The 17,701-nt window shown below is 39.3% G+C and overlaps 2 protein-coding genes and 1 long non-coding RNA gene across 3 annotated transcripts in view; 2 read left to right on the top strand and 1 right to left on the bottom strand.

The window, feature by feature from the left end:
• LOC103153487 (chloride intracellular channel protein 4) overlaps nucleotides 1-17,701 on the bottom strand; it is a 79,123-nt gene that overhangs the window by 50,329 nt on the left and 11,093 nt on the right. The gene's annotated exons all lie outside the window — the stretch shown is intronic.
• Nucleotides 1,463-4,454, top strand: LOC103153559 (uncharacterized). Its single transcript, XR_477804.2, has 3 exons — nucleotides 1,463-1,676; nucleotides 3,005-3,114; nucleotides 3,617-4,454. It is a non-coding gene; the product is annotated as an uncharacterized LOC103153559 (long non-coding RNA).
• Nucleotides 8,571-17,569, top strand: LOC103153566 (proto-oncogene tyrosine-protein kinase LCK-like). The gene is made up of 8 exons (XM_007574540.2): nucleotides 8,571-8,784; nucleotides 10,113-10,222; nucleotides 10,725-10,785; nucleotides 12,359-12,449; nucleotides 14,081-14,179; nucleotides 14,314-14,417; nucleotides 15,803-15,952; nucleotides 16,034-17,569. Exons 2-8 carry the CDS (start codon nucleotides 10,118-10,120, stop codon nucleotides 16,294-16,296), a joined length of 873 nt encoding a protein of 290 aa, XP_007574602.1. The 5' UTR covers nucleotides 8,571-8,784; nucleotides 10,113-10,117; the 3' UTR covers nucleotides 16,297-17,569.

Genomic DNA, 17,701 nt, shown 5'->3' with positions numbered 1-17,701 from the left:
AAGCCTGAGTATCGCACCTTCAATGGCCTTTTTCTTTACCTTTGTGTTTCTTACGCCACTCAGGTTTGCCCTTCAGATATTCTCCCTTGACCTTTCTTCAGCATACCTAAAGCTAACACGTCCTTTAAAGCTGATATCATGGAGTAAATAAAGCATGCTCGGCTCTCAGCTCAAGCTGATATGGCGTGTGCGAGTAGTAAGCATCGGCAGCATGAAAGAAGACTGCACCTGCATCACAAAGCGGGCTGTAGGAGGACTGGAAAACTTTCTGTGCGTCGATAGCATCTAAGTTTGATTGCGTAACAGAATGTGATTTCCAACCACGTTTGGAAGCAGTGACAAATGTGGAGCAGGAACACCCTGAGCTGGCCGAGGCCTCCGATTTGAGGATTTCTGCTATTGTTTACACACATATATTAGGTGTTTTACTCAAAACAGCTGCCAGAAAGTCTCTGGAGTGTATCATGATGTGGGAAACTTAAACACCCTCAGTACGTTTTTTTGCAGAATTTCACTCTAACGGAAAAAAGGAGAGAATTTGGGCGGTTTTGGTCGCGAGCGAGACTCAATCTAAGCTGTGGCAGCCTTCAGAGCACATATTTCTGTGCACTATCTGTGATACTTGGACTGACTTCCTGCCAGTGCAAGCTCTACAGCAGCATCCGTTCACCACAAGAGAAGAAATGCGACCCGCAGCCTGAGATGTTCAGAAGTGTAGATGCAGGGGCTCAGAGAGAGAGAGAGAGAGACCTCACAAATCCATGTTATGCAAAGTTTATTTTATTTTTATTTTAAAGGAAAGTGATGCTTTGGTGATATGATACATAAAATCAGTTTTGTCAAATTTGATTTGATTGGACTTTAGATTAAAAAAACAAAAAAAACAAAAGTCAGGGCAAAGCTATTTTTTAATTGACATTAAATGAGAAACCATATTTTTGCAGTCATGTGTTCTTGATACTAAACCAGAAAGAGTTTTAACCCACAACAGAGGAAGTGCAACTGCTGCAAATATGCTTATGTGGTATCACTTTGGGGGCAAATGTGATCTGTTTCATTAAGGTCTTGTGTGATTTTAAATTTCTGTTTGTGTTGATTAATCAGGGATTAGCGTGTCAGCTGCATGCTGGTAGGGCACCTTGCGAAGGCCAGTGACACCCACATCATCACATGGTGAGAACCAAGACAAAAATACACAAGCGTAGCATCACCACCATCCTACAAAGCCCTCCTTTTCTAACTGTATTGGAACATTCTCATTTTCTGGATAAAGGCTTTGTCCTGACCCCCTTTTTTTTGTCGTCTTAGAGCCCATAACGTTCCTCTTTGCACACAGCTGCACATTCAGCACCTGTTAAACAGACTGCAGAGCAACCCTCAAAGTTTCAACGACAGGAAACTCTCTGGGTCGCTCTTCCATATGCGCGCGCGCGCGCGCGTGTGTGTGTCTGTGTGTGTGTACGAGACACCGCATCAAGCCTGTTTGCAGGCTTAGTTATAATAAGAGAGGCGGATGATGACATCTTCACACCCAAGCTCTTGGTGTGTAAAAAAGTTGCTCTCTCGACATATAGCTCGGCAGAATAAATTCAGGTCTGAACAAAGGGAATCTTGATGGCGGCATCTGAAATCTGACATTATTGGACATTTGAGGATAGATTCAATTAATTTAACAGGTGAGTAAAAGACTTGTGATGGTTTCAACCTTCAAAGTTTGAGTTTAAACATGCTGTTACCAGCAAAGACTGCATACAATTGACATAAATATGTACTTGCTTTGTTTTTTTGTTTTTTTTGGAAATATATTTAATCTTTAGCCAACTGGAAAATGACTTAGAAATTATTTTCATCCAAGTAGCTGTGTTCTGTCTTTTATTTCTGTCTATTTACTCTATCATAAGGCGAAAGCAGAAGTTTCAGAAAGGCTGATGACATCATCACACACAAGTATTGCTCTAAATTATCAATATAAAAACCTTTCTACCGTGTAGTCTTTATTTATCTGTCCGTTTTCTATGTAGTAAACCACCAACCGTGTCTTTTCTGTTAAACAGAACAATAAACTTCTCAAAGTATTTTATTTTAGAGATAATTTGAACAAAGGTAGCATAAAACGAACCTCCGGTCTCAGTTTGGTTCTTACTGTTACAAAAGTTGATTTGAAAGTGTCCTCGACATGGAGATCTTGAGTGCTTGTTGTGTTCATATCTGCTATATCCTGTTAACATTCAGCAGTTTGTTTGGAAAAGGCCTTCAGCTGCTTGTAATGATAAGAAAAAAAAAAGGCAGAGGGTAGCCCCCTCAGTGGAAAATACTGACTTGTGTGACTCCCCAAGTGTGGGCCAGAAAGCCTAGGAGAGCTGATAATAAAAGAACGCCTTCAGATGCTGGTGATCCCCCTTGTGATTCATCCCAAGGACCTCTTTGCTGCAAATGGCGGGTTGTTATTTAGACCTTTGCAGATTTCTCACGGCTTTAAGCCTCTGGGACAGACGTCGGTTGCGAATAGCCCGCTGACCCTTTTTCCATGAGCGGCCAAACACGGGAGTAGAGCAACCTTGAGAAAGCTGGTTTAAACGGCGCATTAGTGTGAAAATACGAGACGTAGCACATGCGGGCGACAGGTTATGCGAGATTAACATTGCTGCGAGTTTCTAAAAGAAAACCATTAAGAGCCTAGAGGAAAATTGTTTTTGAGGAGATTTGGAGAGCTCCGAACTAGCGTGTGTTTCAAGCGAGTCAAAAGCGCAAAAAGTTTCAGCGTTCAACGCTGTCGTCCTCCATTTTGTTGTCAAAACATTTCCTCTTACCGGCCAGAGTTGTCCTAAAAACTTACGATTTCGGATAGTAGAACCTTCTTAGTTACAATAACAATAATACTAATAATATGTTGTAATTGCCTTGTTTATTTTATTGAACAATGAAGCATTAGTAATTGTTTAGTGAGCATATAAATCTTTCACTGTGTTATCTGAAGAAGTAACGTGTCCGTTTGAAATTTCAGAAAAGATGGGGTGCGCCTGCAGTTCGGACTCAGACAGCGAATGGATGGAGAACTTGGACGAAATTTGCGAACACTGCAACTGTCCAATTCCTCCCCAGGCCTGCAATCCAGTAAGTGGACGCAGAGGTCACGTTTGCTCTTAAAATGCTCAAATGGCTGAATTTGAATGACCGCACGTGAACTGAAGCCAGAAGGTGTTCACTTTACATGGGCTCCCACCATTCAGTCCCTTTGAGTAAACATGATACAGTACAATGTGTTTCAATCCGCTTCGGTACAACAGAGTTGAATAAACTTACATAACTGCAAGGGAAGCTGTCTTTTGTGCGTGTGATTGAGCAGGAGCACAACTATTCCCTCAGTGTTTTTCTTTCCTCGCTGTGACTGAGATGTCCCACTAGATTAGGAATTAAGGAGAAAACCACCTGCATGTGACACAACACAGAGGCGTTTGGTTTGCAGAGAGAAAAAAAACAAAAAACAAATAAAACGGACGACAATTACCGCCAAGAGCTGGTTACCCAAACCAGAAACATACAAGTGTCTGCTTAAGTTTTACATTGTTTTCTTTCTTTGTCCAATAATGCCTCTTTTTTTTTTTTGTCCCTTCAGTACACAGATCAGGTGATTCCATATCCATCACAGTATACGCCCCCGATGTCACCTTTACCAGGTATATCTCCTGACTTTGTCTCTTTGCAGCATATTAAAGCTTCTCTTGTGTTATTTGTGTTTGAAAAAGTTTGTATGTTTAATTAAATGTGTCAATTTATTCGTCTGATAGGGGAGAAACACTGCAAAAGTAACGTTCAATAAGTTTGTTGAACATGCTTTTTCGTCCTGTCGAGTACTGTTCTCATTCTGAAAGGACGATAGTACTGATTATTATTCTCATTTCAGAATCTGTTTACTCGGCATTTTCCACTTTCCTCCAACCTTGTTCTGTCCACGCAAGTTTCCTTTCTCCGTTTTCTTTAAAATGAAAGCTACGGATCTAGCCGACTGCTCGATTACCATGTTGACGCTTGGAAATATTCAACTTCCTGGGGATTTAAGTTTGAAATGACATGTAGTTTACAAGTCAAATGTACTTTATTTCAGTCAGTCCAAGTATTGGCAAACAAATATATGCAAATTTTCAAACATTTTATGAATAGAATTTAATTTACCTTATGCCTCCTTTCGACGGCTCGTGTTCCACATGTCCATTGTCAGCCTCCTGTATTTCCCCAATTATTTGCCCCATTTTGGGGACAACTAAATCCAATTCTATACATAATATCCAAGTTATTGTTGCATTTGGACTGGAGCAATCTGGTTAATACAAAAGTCAACGTATCTCCTGTATACTGGAGAACGAAGCAATCTAGAGGCTCCTCCGCAAGTAAAGAGGTTAAAAACTTGAAACTTATAACAAGAAACCGGCACAAGAATCTGAAAACTGGACCTGTAATAAAAGAATAGTCATGCTAAATTTTGTCTTCTTCGTACCTGTGAGGATGTAGCCAATAATGTTTTGCATAACTGTGGTGTGTACATAAGAAATTTTGAAAATCCAGCGAGGATGGTCATCACAATAGTCCAGCCTACTTGGGCCTTAGGTGTAAATTATTTTTTAAAATATATTCTTTGATAGAAAATATAAAAATTTTGTCATGTACTAAAAGTTGTGTTTAGCTATATATTTTACTTTTAAAAGATTGATTATCTGAATTATTAAACTCACGTTTTGTGCTTGGGTTTTTGCATTTACCAGAACGTGAAACAATATAAACTTTATTTTGTTACTGAGGTTTTAACTAAAGATGCATATTTTAATTTGTTTAGTTGTAAAAGAAATATTTTCTATTTATGTATTTATATTGATGACATACTGAATAAAAGAGTATAGGAGCCAGGTCATCAGAGAAAATTCCCTCCCCCCCAAAAAAACAAGAACTGCCTTCCTCTTACTAAATATGTTAAAAGCTAGTGAAGAACCGATTAAGAAAAAAACAACAACATATTTCTAACTTGTCTAAAATACGTCTTAACTTAGTTCAACAAAAATTCTGTTCCAAAAGGAAACAGTGATACTTGTAAGACATTTCATGACAGNAGAGAATGGTACTTGCTTGCTCTGTGCCATGCATAAATATTGGTGGTGGGGGTATGGTGTGTGGTTGTTCCTCAGGAATGGGGCTGAGGAACAACCACATTCAGTGAACCCCATTAGGTTCATTGAAGGTCCTCTCCGTCCTGCAGAATACAAGGACATTTGGATGCTTTCTCATTCCAGCTTCACCGCCCTCCAGAGCAAAAATAAGATCCATGTACATTAGTGAGTTTGGTGTAGAGGTACTTGACAGTCCTGAAAAGAGCCTTGACTTAAACCTGATAGAGCTCATTTGGAAATGAATTAGAGTGAAGACCGAGAAGCAGACCATTGGGAATGACCTCACAAGTGTTCTCTTGAAATAAAGGTCAAATATTTCCATAAACACACTCTTAAACCTTGTGGAAATAGTTTCTAGAGGAGTTGAGGTCGTCAAATCTTACATGCGTGGGGGAACTATTTAAATTGATGTAAACGTCATGGTGAGCATCTGAATACTTTCGGCAACACATTGTATCATGTTATTTAACTGAAACGTGACCCACCAGAGACATTTTTTGTTTACTTTCTCAAAGACCCAGGGACCAATTATTGTGACAGAATCTTCAAACAGAAAGGTAAAATATAATTCGTGAAGCAAAAAAGGAATTTGGCCATCAAAGCGGTGAAAGTGAGACTGAAGACAAAAGGTCAAACTTTGTCTGAGCTGGTTGAGGGACGAGGCGCCAACAAGTTGGATCCTTTCAGGCTGTCACATGCTTTAATGAAATCAAAGAGCTCAGAGCCGGTGTGTATTTGTTGGGCCTGGTGGAACTCAGCGAGTTTCTATGCTAAACAACGTCCCCTCACACAGCAGCACTCTTTAAGCCTTCATCAGTTTCCACCAGAAAGCAGGAGGTCACCCTCATGATTTGTTTTACACCTCTCCCTCACGGACCAAAAATATCCCTTCAACCTCAGCACGGCTGTGACAAGAGCCAGCAGGCTGTTTTGTTTCCCAGTGACATGTTGAGATGCTGCAGAGCACTGACTGTATAAAGCTGACCAAGTGTTGCTTTTCCCCCCTTGAGCACACACTCCCACCCAAGATGAATGATTTGCTTTATACTTAAGTAACAAATGCGCGACTGATTACTTTTGCTCCTCGTATGTTGATGTATTTTAGTTAAAAGTATAACACTGAGTTCTATGCAGATTTTTGGTTGTTAAGTACTGATGTAAATGTATCTACTATGCATGCGAGTATAAAAGAAAATACCTTGGCTGGATTGCTTTCTTTCTTGCATAAAAGTGTTTAATAATAATAAGAGTAACTTAAATTCCTGGATGGATGGATGGATGGATGGATGGATGGATGGATGGATGGATGGATGGATGGATGGATGGATGGATGGGAATCTAACTGACATACAATGTTTTCCACACTCTCTATTATTTTTCCATGCTTATCCTGACCAGGAAAATGCTTATTATTCCAGACTTTCCCAGACTGTAATGAAATCCTGTAAGTGGTATTACATTCCCCCCACTAACATTCAAGTTCACAGTAAAGTTTAAACCACCCATCATTTTCAATATTTTACTTGCACTAACCACATTTCCTGGGTTTCCAGGCTTTATTAATCTGTTATTGTTGCCTAGAAATAAGATAAACAAATCAGAGATGACCTTGTACAGCGTAAAACCTGAAAGTTATTTAAAGTAAAAATCACCACAGACCCCAACCCTATCATCTGGCCTAAAAACAGATTTTGCACACAAGTGTCCTGCTTCTTTCTTTCATGTGTTGTTGCTCATTTCCTGCAGGCTTGTGCTGAACCAGACACACTGTAAGATACAACTTGTAGAACATGAAACAAAATATTCCTTGGCAGATTGTTGTTACCGAGGAAAATGAGCAGACACAGTCTTCATACTGTGGAGTGCTGCAGGACACATGACCTCATGTGTGACTTGAAATCAGAACAACCAGACGTGAAGGTGAATATCAAATGAAAGAAGTTGGAGGGAAGCCTGAGTATCGCACCTTCAATGGCCTTTTTCTTTACCTTTGTGTTTCTTACGCCACTCAGGTTTGCCCTTCAGATATTCTCCCTTGACCTTTCTTCAGCATACCTAAAGCTAACACGTCCTTTAAAGCTGATATCATGGAGTAAATAAAGCATGCTCGGCTCTCAGCTCAAGCTGATATGGCGTGTGCGAGTAGTAAGCATCGGCAGCATGAAAGAAGACTGCACCTGCATCACAAAGCGGGCTGTAGGAGGACTGGAAAACTTTCTGTGCGTCGATAGCATCTAAGTTTGATTGCGTAACAGAATGTGATTTCCAACCACGTTTGGAAGCAGTGACAAATGTGGAGCAGGAACACCCTGAGCTGGCCGAGGCCTCCGATTTGAGGATTTCTGCTATTGTTTACACACATATATTAGGTGTTTTACTCAAAACAGCTGCCAGAAAGTCTCTGGAGTGTATCATGATGTGGGAAACTTAAACACCCTCAGTACGTTTTTTTGCAGAATTTCACTCTAACGGAAAAAAGGAGAGAATTTGGGCGGTTTTGGTCGCGAGCGAGACTCAATCTAAGCTGTGGCAGCCTTCAGAGCACATATTTCTGTGCACTATCTGTGATACTTGGACTGACTTCCTGCCAGTGCAAGCTCTACAGCAGCATCCGTTCACCACAAGAGAAGAAATGCGACCCGCAGCCTGAGATGTTCAGAAGTGTAGATGCAGGGGCTCAGAGAGAGAGAGAGAGAGACCTCACAAATCCATGTTATGCAAAGTTTATTTTATTTTTATTTTAAAGGAAAGTGATGCTTTGGTGATATGATACATAAAATCAGTTTTGTCAAATTTGATTTGATTGGACTTTAGATTAAAAAAACAAAAAAAACAAAAGTCAGGGCAAAGCTATTTTTTAATTGACATTAAATGAGAAACCATATTTTTGCAGTCATGTGTTCTTGATACTAAACCAGAAAGAGTTTTAACCCACAACAGAGGAAGTGCAACTGCTGCAAATATGCTTATGTGGTATCACTTTGGGGGCAAATGTGATCTGTTTCATTAAGGTCTTGTGTGATTTTAAATTTCTGTTTGTGTTGATTAATCAGGGATTAGCGTGTCAGCTGCATGCTGGTAGGGCACCTTGCGAAGGCCAGTGACACCCACATCATCACATGGTGAGAACCAAGACAAAAATACACAAGCGTAGCATCACCACCATCCTACAAAGCCCTCCTTTTCTAACTGTATTGGAACATTCTCATTTTCTGGATAAAGGCTTTGTCCTGACCCCCTTTTTTTTGTCGTCTTAGAGCCCATAACGTTCCTCTTTGCACACAGCTGCACATTCAGCACCTGTTAAACAGACTGCAGAGCAACCCTCAAAGTTTCAACGACAGGAAACTCTCTGGGTCGCTCTTCCATATGCGCGCGCGCGCGCGCGTGTGTGTGTCTGTGTGTGTGTACGAGACACCGCATCAAGCCTGTTTGCAGGCTTAGTTATAATAAGAGAGGCGGATGATGACATCTTCACACCCAAGCTCTTGGTGTGTAAAAAAGTTGCTCTCTCGACATATAGCTCGGCAGAATAAATTCAGGTCTGAACAAAGGGAATCTTGATGGCGGCATCTGAAATCTGACATTATTGGACATTTGAGGATAGATTCAATTAATTTAACAGGTGAGTAAAAGACTTGTGATGGTTTCAACCTTCAAAGTTTGAGTTTAAACATGCTGTTACCAGCAAAGACTGCATACAATTGACATAAATATGTACTTGCTTTGTTTTTTTGTTTTTTTTGGAAATATATTTAATCTTTAGCCAACTGGAAAATGACTTAGAAATTATTTTCATCCAAGTAGCTGTGTTCTGTCTTTTATTTCTGTCTATTTACTCTATCATAAGGCGAAAGCAGAAGTTTCAGAAAGGCTGATGACATCATCACACACAAGTATTGCTCTAAATTATCAATATAAAAACCTTTCTACCGTGTAGTCTTTATTTATCTGTCCGTTTTCTATGTAGTAAACCACCAACCGTGTCTTTTCTGTTAAACAGAACAATAAACTTCTCAAAGTATTTTATTTTAGAGATAATTTGAACAAAGGTAGCATAAAACGAACCTCCGGTCTCAGTTTGGTTCTTACTGTTACAAAAGTTGATTTGAAAGTGTCCTCGACATGGAGATCTTGAGTGCTTGTTGTGTTCATATCTGCTATATCCTGTTAACATTCAGCAGTTTGTTTGGAAAAGGCCTTCAGCTGCTTGTAATGATAAGAAAAAAAAAAGGCAGAGGGTAGCCCCCTCAGTGGAAAATACTGACTTGTGTGACTCCCCAAGTGTGGGCCAGAAAGCCTAGGAGAGCTGATAATAAAAGAACGCCTTCAGATGCTGGTGATCCCCCTTGTGATTCATCCCAAGGACCTCTTTGCTGCAAATGGCGGGTTGTTATTTAGACCTTTGCAGATTTCTCACGGCTTTAAGCCTCTGGGACAGACGTCGGTTGCGAATAGCCCGCTGACCCTTTTTCCATGAGCGGCCAAACACGGGAGTAGAGCAACCTTGAGAAAGCTGGTTTAAACGGCGCATTAGTGTGAAAATACGAGACGTAGCACATGCGGGCGACAGGTTATGCGAGATTAACATTGCTGCGAGTTTCTAAAAGAAAACCATTAAGAGCCTAGAGGAAAATTGTTTTTGAGGAGATTTGGAGAGCTCCGAACTAGCGTGTGTTTCAAGCGAGTCAAAAGCGCAAAAAGTTTCAGCGTTCAACGCTGTCGTCCTCCATTTTGTTGTCAAAACATTTCCTCTTACCGGCCAGAGTTGTCCTAAAAACTTACGATTTCGGATAGTAGAACCTTCTTAGTTACAATAACAATAATACTAATAATATGTTGTAATTGCCTTGTTTATTTTATTGAACAATGAAGCATTAGTAATTGTTTAGTGAGCATATAAATCTTTCACTGTGTTATCTGAAGAAGTAACGTGTCCGTTTGAAATTTCAGAAAAGATGGGGTGCGCCTGCAGTTCGGACTCAGACAGCGAATGGATGGAGAACTTGGACGAAATTTGCGAACACTGCAACTGTCCAATTCCTCCCCAGGCCTGCAATCCAGTAAGTGGACGCAGAGGTCACGTTTGCTCTTAAAATGCTCAAATGGCTGAATTTGAATGACCGCACGTGAACTGAAGCCAGAAGGTGTTCACTTTACATGGGCTCCCACCATTCAGTCCCTTTGAGTAAACATGATACAGTACAATGTGTTTCAATCCGCTTCGGTACAACAGAGTTGAATAAACTTACATAACTGCAAGGGAAGCTGTCTTTTGTGCGTGTGATTGAGCAGGAGCACAACTATTCCCTCAGTGTTTTTCTTTCCTCGCTGTGACTGAGATGTCCCACTAGATTAGGAATTAAGGAGAAAACCACCTGCATGTGACACAACACAGAGGCGTTTGGTTTGCAGAGAGAAAAAAAACAAAAAACAAATAAAACGGACGACAATTACCGCCAAGAGCTGGTTACCCAAACCAGAAACATACAAGTGTCTGCTTAAGTTTTACATTGTTTTCTTTCTTTGTCCAATAATGCCTCTTTTTTTTTTTTGTCCCTTCAGTACACAGATCAGGTGATTCCATATCCATCACAGTATACGCCCCCGATGTCACCTTTACCAGGTATATCTCCTGACTTTGTCTCTTTGCAGCATATTAAAGCTTCTCTTGTGTTATTTGTGTTTGAAAAAGTTTGTATGTTTAATTAAATGTGTCAATTTATTCGTCTGATAGGGGAGAAACACTGCAAAAGTAACGTTCAATAAATTTGTTGAACATGCTTTTTCGTCCTGTCGAGTACTGTTCTCATTCTGAAAGGACGATAGTACTGATTATTATTCTCATTTCAGAATCTGTTTACTCGGCATTTTCCACTTTCCTCCAACCTTGTTCTGTCCACGCAAGTTTCCTTTCTCCGTTTTCTTTAAAATGAAAGCTACGGATCTAGCCGACTGCTCGATTACCATGTTGACGCTTGGAAATATTCAACTTCCTGGGGATTTAAGTTTGAAATGACATGTAGTTTACAAGTCAAATGTACTTTATTTCAGTCAGTCCAAGTATTGGCAAACAAATATATGCAAATTTTCAAACATTTTATGAATAGAATTTAATTTACCTTATGCCTCCTTTCGACGGCTCGTGTTCCACATGTCCATTGTCAGCCTCCTGTATTTCCCCAATTATTTGCCCCATTTTGGGGACAACTAAATCCAATTCTATACATAATATCCAAGTTATTGTTGCATTTGGACTGGAGCGATCTGGTTAATACAAAAGTCAACGTATCTCCTGTATACTGGAGAACGAAGCAATCTAGAGGCTCCTCCGCAAGTAAAGAGGTTAAAAACTTGAAACTTATAACAAGAAACCGGCACAAGAATCTGAAAACTGGACCTGTAATAAAAGAATAGTCATACTAAATTTTGTCTTCTTCGTACCTGTGAGGATGTAGCCAATAATGTTTTGCATAACTGTGGTGTGTACATAAGAAATTTTGAAAATCCAGCGAGGATGGTCATCACAATAGTCCAGCCTACTTGGGCCTTAGGTGTAAATTATTTTTTAAAATATATTCTTTGATAGAAAATATAAAAATTTTGTCATGTACTAAAAGTTGTGTTTAGCTATATATTTTACTTTTAAAAGATTGATTATCTGAATTATTAAACTCACGTTTTGTGCTTGGGTTTTTGCATTTACCAGAACGTGAAACAATATAAACTTTATTTTGTTACAGAGGTTTTAACTAAAGATGCATATTTTAATTTGTTTAGTTGTAAAAGAAATATTTTCTATTTATGTATTTATATTGATGACATACTGAATAAAATAGTATAGGAGCCAGGTCATCAGAGAAAATTCCCTCCCCCCCAAAAAAACAAGAACTGCCTTCCTCTTATTAAATATGTTAAAAGCTAGTGAAGAACCGATTAAGAAAAAAACAACAACATATTTCTAACTTGTCTAAAATACGTCTTAACTTAGTTCAACAAAAATTCTGTTCCAAAAGGAAGAAGTGATACTTGTAAGACATTTCATGACAGAAATGTTATGCTGCACGGGTCAAGGAGGCTGAGATTCAGCTTTGCCATCACTGCTGTGTTTGTAGAAAACCAATCAGAACCGTTCAAAGACGCGCAGTGCTCTGAACACTGGCCATAGGACTAAAACTATGAATGCTTTTTTCTTGCAGATAACATCGGGGTGGCCATTTACAGCTATGACCCCAAACATGAAGGAGACCTGGGTTTTGATAAAGGAGACAAACTCAAGATCATCAACAAGTGAGCTACTTGTAAATCCATACAGAGAAAACTCGCAAGTGGAAAAATGCATCCGACTCCAAACAACAATGCAGTTAAAGCTGCAATCTCCTCACCTCAGTGTAGATGGATGTGACTAAAATTTGATTTGAAGAATTTTTAACAACTTGTGACACCAAAACTCATATAAATGACATATAAAAGTCTCCTGCTGTTGGTTCTGGTGTCATTGTGGTTCTGAGAACAGATAGTGAACTCAACATGTTTCCGGTGTGTTTCCCGAGCAAGGATGCTGTGAAAACATGAACTCAGCCAAAGTTTCCAGTCACTGTCAAATGTAGAAAATTTAATAGATGCAAAAAAAAAAAAAAAAAAAAAAAAGTGCTTCGAATACAAAGTTCAAAGAAGACACCCAAACTCTCATGGGCAAAATAGCAGTCAAGAAAAGCAATCAGAAGTCACATCTGTTGCAGACTCTTTGTATATTTACATAAGTAAAAACAAGTTGCTTTCTTTGAACGAGCATAAGACATGTATAAACGCAGATAATTGTCCTTAAGATTTGCATATGTATGCTTTCTGGTTTATGCAAGACTTCCTCTCGCGTGAAGTTCTGAACATCGCAGAGGTGACATTTAAATCTTGAGAATTTGTCTTGTAAATTGCAAAAAAAAAAAAACAACGTAAAAATACTCAATTTTTAGTTTATTAATTATTTTTCTACTTGTTACACAATCCCAGCTTAAGTAGTTCTTGTTTACTGTTGAGTGATTTCAAAATTCATATAGCACAGAAGAATATTTTTGATCACTTGATGTTTGATAACTTAAAGACACAACTTGAGTGCTTTAAGAGTTTTAGAAAATCGATTCCAAATCTATTGCTGAATTTGACAGTGTTATGCATTTGCTACTGCAACGTGCTAACGCTCAGTTGACTTCTGCGGTAAAAAGTTAGATTTCGAGCTGCCACTTAATCTGAATAACTGAGGTTGTCAGCAAACAATGCAAGGACACAAATCAGTTTCACTGATTGGTTAAATTGGTTGGATTGGTTAAAGACCGGTTCATTATTTTTCTAACAAACTCCATTTTTGTCATAAACAAGACATGACAGAATATTTCTGCCATTCTTTCTACTGCTGAAAGTAATTTTTTTGATGCAATGAAGTTAAAATCAGCCTGCGGCGCGTAATAGGTGAAAAAAAAAGACAAGAAATGACGGAAACGAAATCTGAAAATGTTACACTTGAGAGTAGATTTAAATATAAAATTATTAAAAATGTTGGATGATAATATAAGTAAATGAATTTGCAGAAAGTGTTTGAAAGGGCTGAGTCTGATATAGGGGGGCATGTTTAATGTGAAATAGCTTGACTAGTATTAGATTTTGTCAAAACATTTTTTACTGCCAGGCTTTAAACAAGCTGTACTCACAGTGGGGAAGATTAAAAGCAAATAGTGAGCTTTTTTTCTGTGCATAAATCATATTTTGCATGCAAAACATGTTGTGGTCCTTTTCGTGCTGCAGTTACAAATGCTGCAAAAGATCCATGAGTCCATAGCAGTTCATTAAGAGTGTTTGTTCCTGCTCAATTCAAAACAACCAAATCTTGTGCGCTGTTAACAGCTGGCGTCTGCTCTGCCTTCCAGGGACGACGCGGAGTGGTACCTGGCCGAGTCGCTCACCACAGGCCAGCGGGGCTACATTCCCCACAACTTTATCGCGATGACCACAGTGGAGACTGAATCGTACGTCACAGAGGAAGCAGCATAATGTCACGACTCTCGGCACCATCTCATCTGGCTTAATCTTAACTCGTGTGATGCATGCCGGGTCTCTGGGGGAGAGGAAGTGGTTAGCTCAAAGTACGTTTGTGTTGCAGGTGGTTCTTCAGGAACATCTCTCGAAACGATGCTATGAGGCTCCTCCTGGCTCCAGGGAACACGCAGGGCTCTTTCCTGATTCGAGAAAGCGAGACCTCCAAAGGTGAAATGCACTCGTTTTAATCTTCTTTTCATAAATTAGCAGAGATCTTAATAAATAGAACAAGAAGCAAATCATGTTGCATGACTCAGACCCTCTCCATCCCTGGGGCTGAATTTTCCATACCCCACTTCCTGTTTGCTTTTTGGGTTTATTCATTTGATTTCAGTTTTGCTTTCTTGTTAAAGACCCAAATTACCCCTGAGATTTTCTTTTACCTCCTCATTTTTTCAAATTTGCTGTCAGTTGACCAGATATTAAATAATGTTAATTCAGCTATTGTTAAAAAAAAAACTAAAACAAAAAACAAAACTATTTTCTTGTTGGTTTTTTTATGAACCTAGTAAAAATATTAAATATGACACAGCTAGACAAACAAAAAATTAGCATCTTAGCGCCAACCGCATGAGCTGCAAACAAATATCATAGGTAAAAACTTAACTTATGCTTCTCTCAGGTCCTATGTCTTTGATGCATCCTTTTTGTCCTTTACATCCCTCATTTTCTCAGAAAATGCTGTACAATCACAATCAAATTAAAATACCACGAGAAAATCTAACTGAGGAAAAATGCTAATAAATTAGAGGTGGTTTAAACAGAGCAACTAGCAAGGACGCTTATCCATAGATAACTTGCTTCATGGGTGGCTTACAAACTGGTCTTATGTAAATGGACGTAGGTTGGCCACAGTTTTGTAGGGTTACCCACAAACAAACCAACTCGCACTCTGACCCAAGTTAAAAACACCTTTCAGACACGTGACCTGACACCAGGGTAGTGAATTGCAGGACTTTACAACAAGCAATTTTAGGATGACCCCTAACCTCTTTGAAAAAGAGCTTCTAAATCTGCTTTGAGTACATTTGGGTCGGTGACGTCACAAGACGTCGATTATCATCTGGCTTTAGCTGATCGTTTACTGTGGTAAACAAACACTTTGTAGCAGATTTTGGTTCTATATTTTATGTTTTAGCTCGAGTTTGATCCCAATTAGCTCCATTAGGCTCATTAAATGTCTGTCCTCTTGGGATGCATTTCAAGAAGTACCTGGTGATTCATCAGATTTGCTGGAAATATTGTTGGGACTTAATGATCACGTTAATGGAAATCATTGAGCTAAATGTTTTATAACACCTGGGGTTGAAATGAACGCAGCAAATCTTTATTAATAAAATCGTTTTTTTCGTAAAATTAATTTTATAGAAAATGTCTAGAAAGTGGTTTTACCTGTCTTTACACACCAGTCAAAAAAAATGATGTTAAAAGTAAGCTAAATGTTTAAACCTGCTGACATCGTTGTCTAAGTGTGTTATTCTACTGCTTCTGCTTGTTCTGGTCAAAGCATGTTTTTGTCACTGTCTCACTATTCATTTTTAATGCTGCTCCAGGGTCATATTCGTTATCGGTCCGAGATTTGGACCACAACACGGGGGAAGGCGTGAAGCACTACAGGATCCGCAACATGGACGATGGAGGCTTCTACATCACAACCAAGATATCTTTCAGCTCCCTGAAGGAGCTCGTCCAGCATTACTCCCGTATGTGTGCCTCCTGAGGGATCCAGTCTACATTCCTGATTACTGAGGAGTTGGAAAGCTGCATTTGTTGCTGTTTTCCAGGTGAACCAGATGGCTTGTGCACAGTCCTGGTGAAGCCCTGTCAGTCCAGGGCGCCGCAGAAACCCTGGTGGCAGGACGAGTGGGAGATCCCCCGAGAGTCCCTGAAGCTGGAGCGCAGGCTCGGAGCTGGACAGTTCGGAGAAGTCTGGATGGGTGAGCTGTTTTCCTTTTGCGTGAGATTTAACTTGTGTGCTCAGGAAAAGAAAAAAAAATGTAGCGCAGATACATCAGATGTGAAAATGCCTGGTCTGGTTGGGAGCTAGACTGCGTGCCTGCCAGGAGCCAGAGTTTTTCTGCAGTGTGTGCAGAAGAGTTTCCTTCAGCTTAGTTCTAATTGTAGGCTTGTTTGAGCTGCCTAGCGAAAGAATGATGTGTGGTATTGACCCTGTTGTGCATCATTTCTCCGAATACTCTTATCTAACCTTTTGATGAGTTCATGGCTCTTTAAGATTTGTCTCCCAACAACACTTTGGATCTGATTATGCAGCGTTAAATTAAACAAGAGGGGCTAAACGTTTTGATCACGAGCACATTGGTTAGGCCACAACCTCATTATCATTCAATTGAAGGGATAATTTCCCCGCTATTTTCCGTCCTCATTTGCCAGCACCATTTAACCTCCAAAACACAGCACTGAACAAAAGCTAAACATTACTAACCATGGAACTTGCCCTCATTTCACTGCCACTTTTTTTTTTTCACATCATTGTACGGCTTGAAATCTGGGCTCTTTGTTTGTCCACTCCATCCAAAGTGAAATGTTTACTGACGCCAGCAAACATGAGAGCAACTATGTACCTCGATTCAGATTATTCACATTTTGTCAGGCAAAAAATGTATTGGGATTTTATGTTGCAGATCAACACGCAGTAATACGTATTTCTGAAGTGTGAGAAAAATTACGATTTTTTTTTTTATTCATAAGGCAGAACTACTATGTGACTTAGAGCAGAGGACATTCGTCGGTTAGAATGACCTAAACTTTTTTGGCAGAACTTGAAAATTGTCCAAAACTCTCATTGTCCAATCAAACTGAGCTTGAGCTACTAAAAATAAATAAATAAATAAATAAATAAATAAATAAATAAATAAATAAATAAATAAATAAATAAAAATACACACTTTGCTAGATGCATTAAGCATTCTGGTAGAGACACACACAGCAAGAAATTTGCAGCTGGACTTGCAGTACATAGTGTTTCTGCAAATTTAGTGAATCAAGATACTGAATAAATGTAAAAATGTATGCCACACTTTTCAGATTTTGTTTAAAAAATAAATAAATAAAAAAAAAATGTCGAAATCCTCGTACTAAAAGTTCAGTAAGTATTGCGTACTAAGGCACTGTACATGATAACCATCAGTGCATTACCAAAAGAAGAAGAAAGCGAAAGAGGAATGCTTTCATTAGTGGATAAAGATTTGTTCCCTCATCGCGATATGCTTCACGCTTGGCGTGCCGGAAAGTGTTTTATGTGAGAGAAAGAACAAACTGGATGGCCACGGCTTTGGTTGAGTACATGTTAGTGAGTGTTAGTGTTCCAGAGAGCTTGTCGCCATGAGAGTCATGTGAGGCTGTTTTTAGAGCAGCACACATTTGAACCAAGCGATGAGTAAATGCTTTTAGTAGTACATCAATTTCATGTGTGTGAATCACAGTGGATAATA

Source organism: Poecilia formosa, unplaced genomic scaffold (genome assembly GCF_000485575.1).
Source record: "Poecilia formosa unplaced genomic scaffold, Poecilia_formosa-5.1.2 Scaffold8, whole genome shotgun sequence".
Taxonomy (NCBI): domain Eukaryota; kingdom Metazoa; phylum Chordata; class Actinopteri; order Cyprinodontiformes; family Poeciliidae; genus Poecilia; species Poecilia formosa.
The sequence above is the reverse complement of the archived record's forward strand: the minus strand, read 5'-3'. Positions and strand labels throughout refer to the sequence as shown.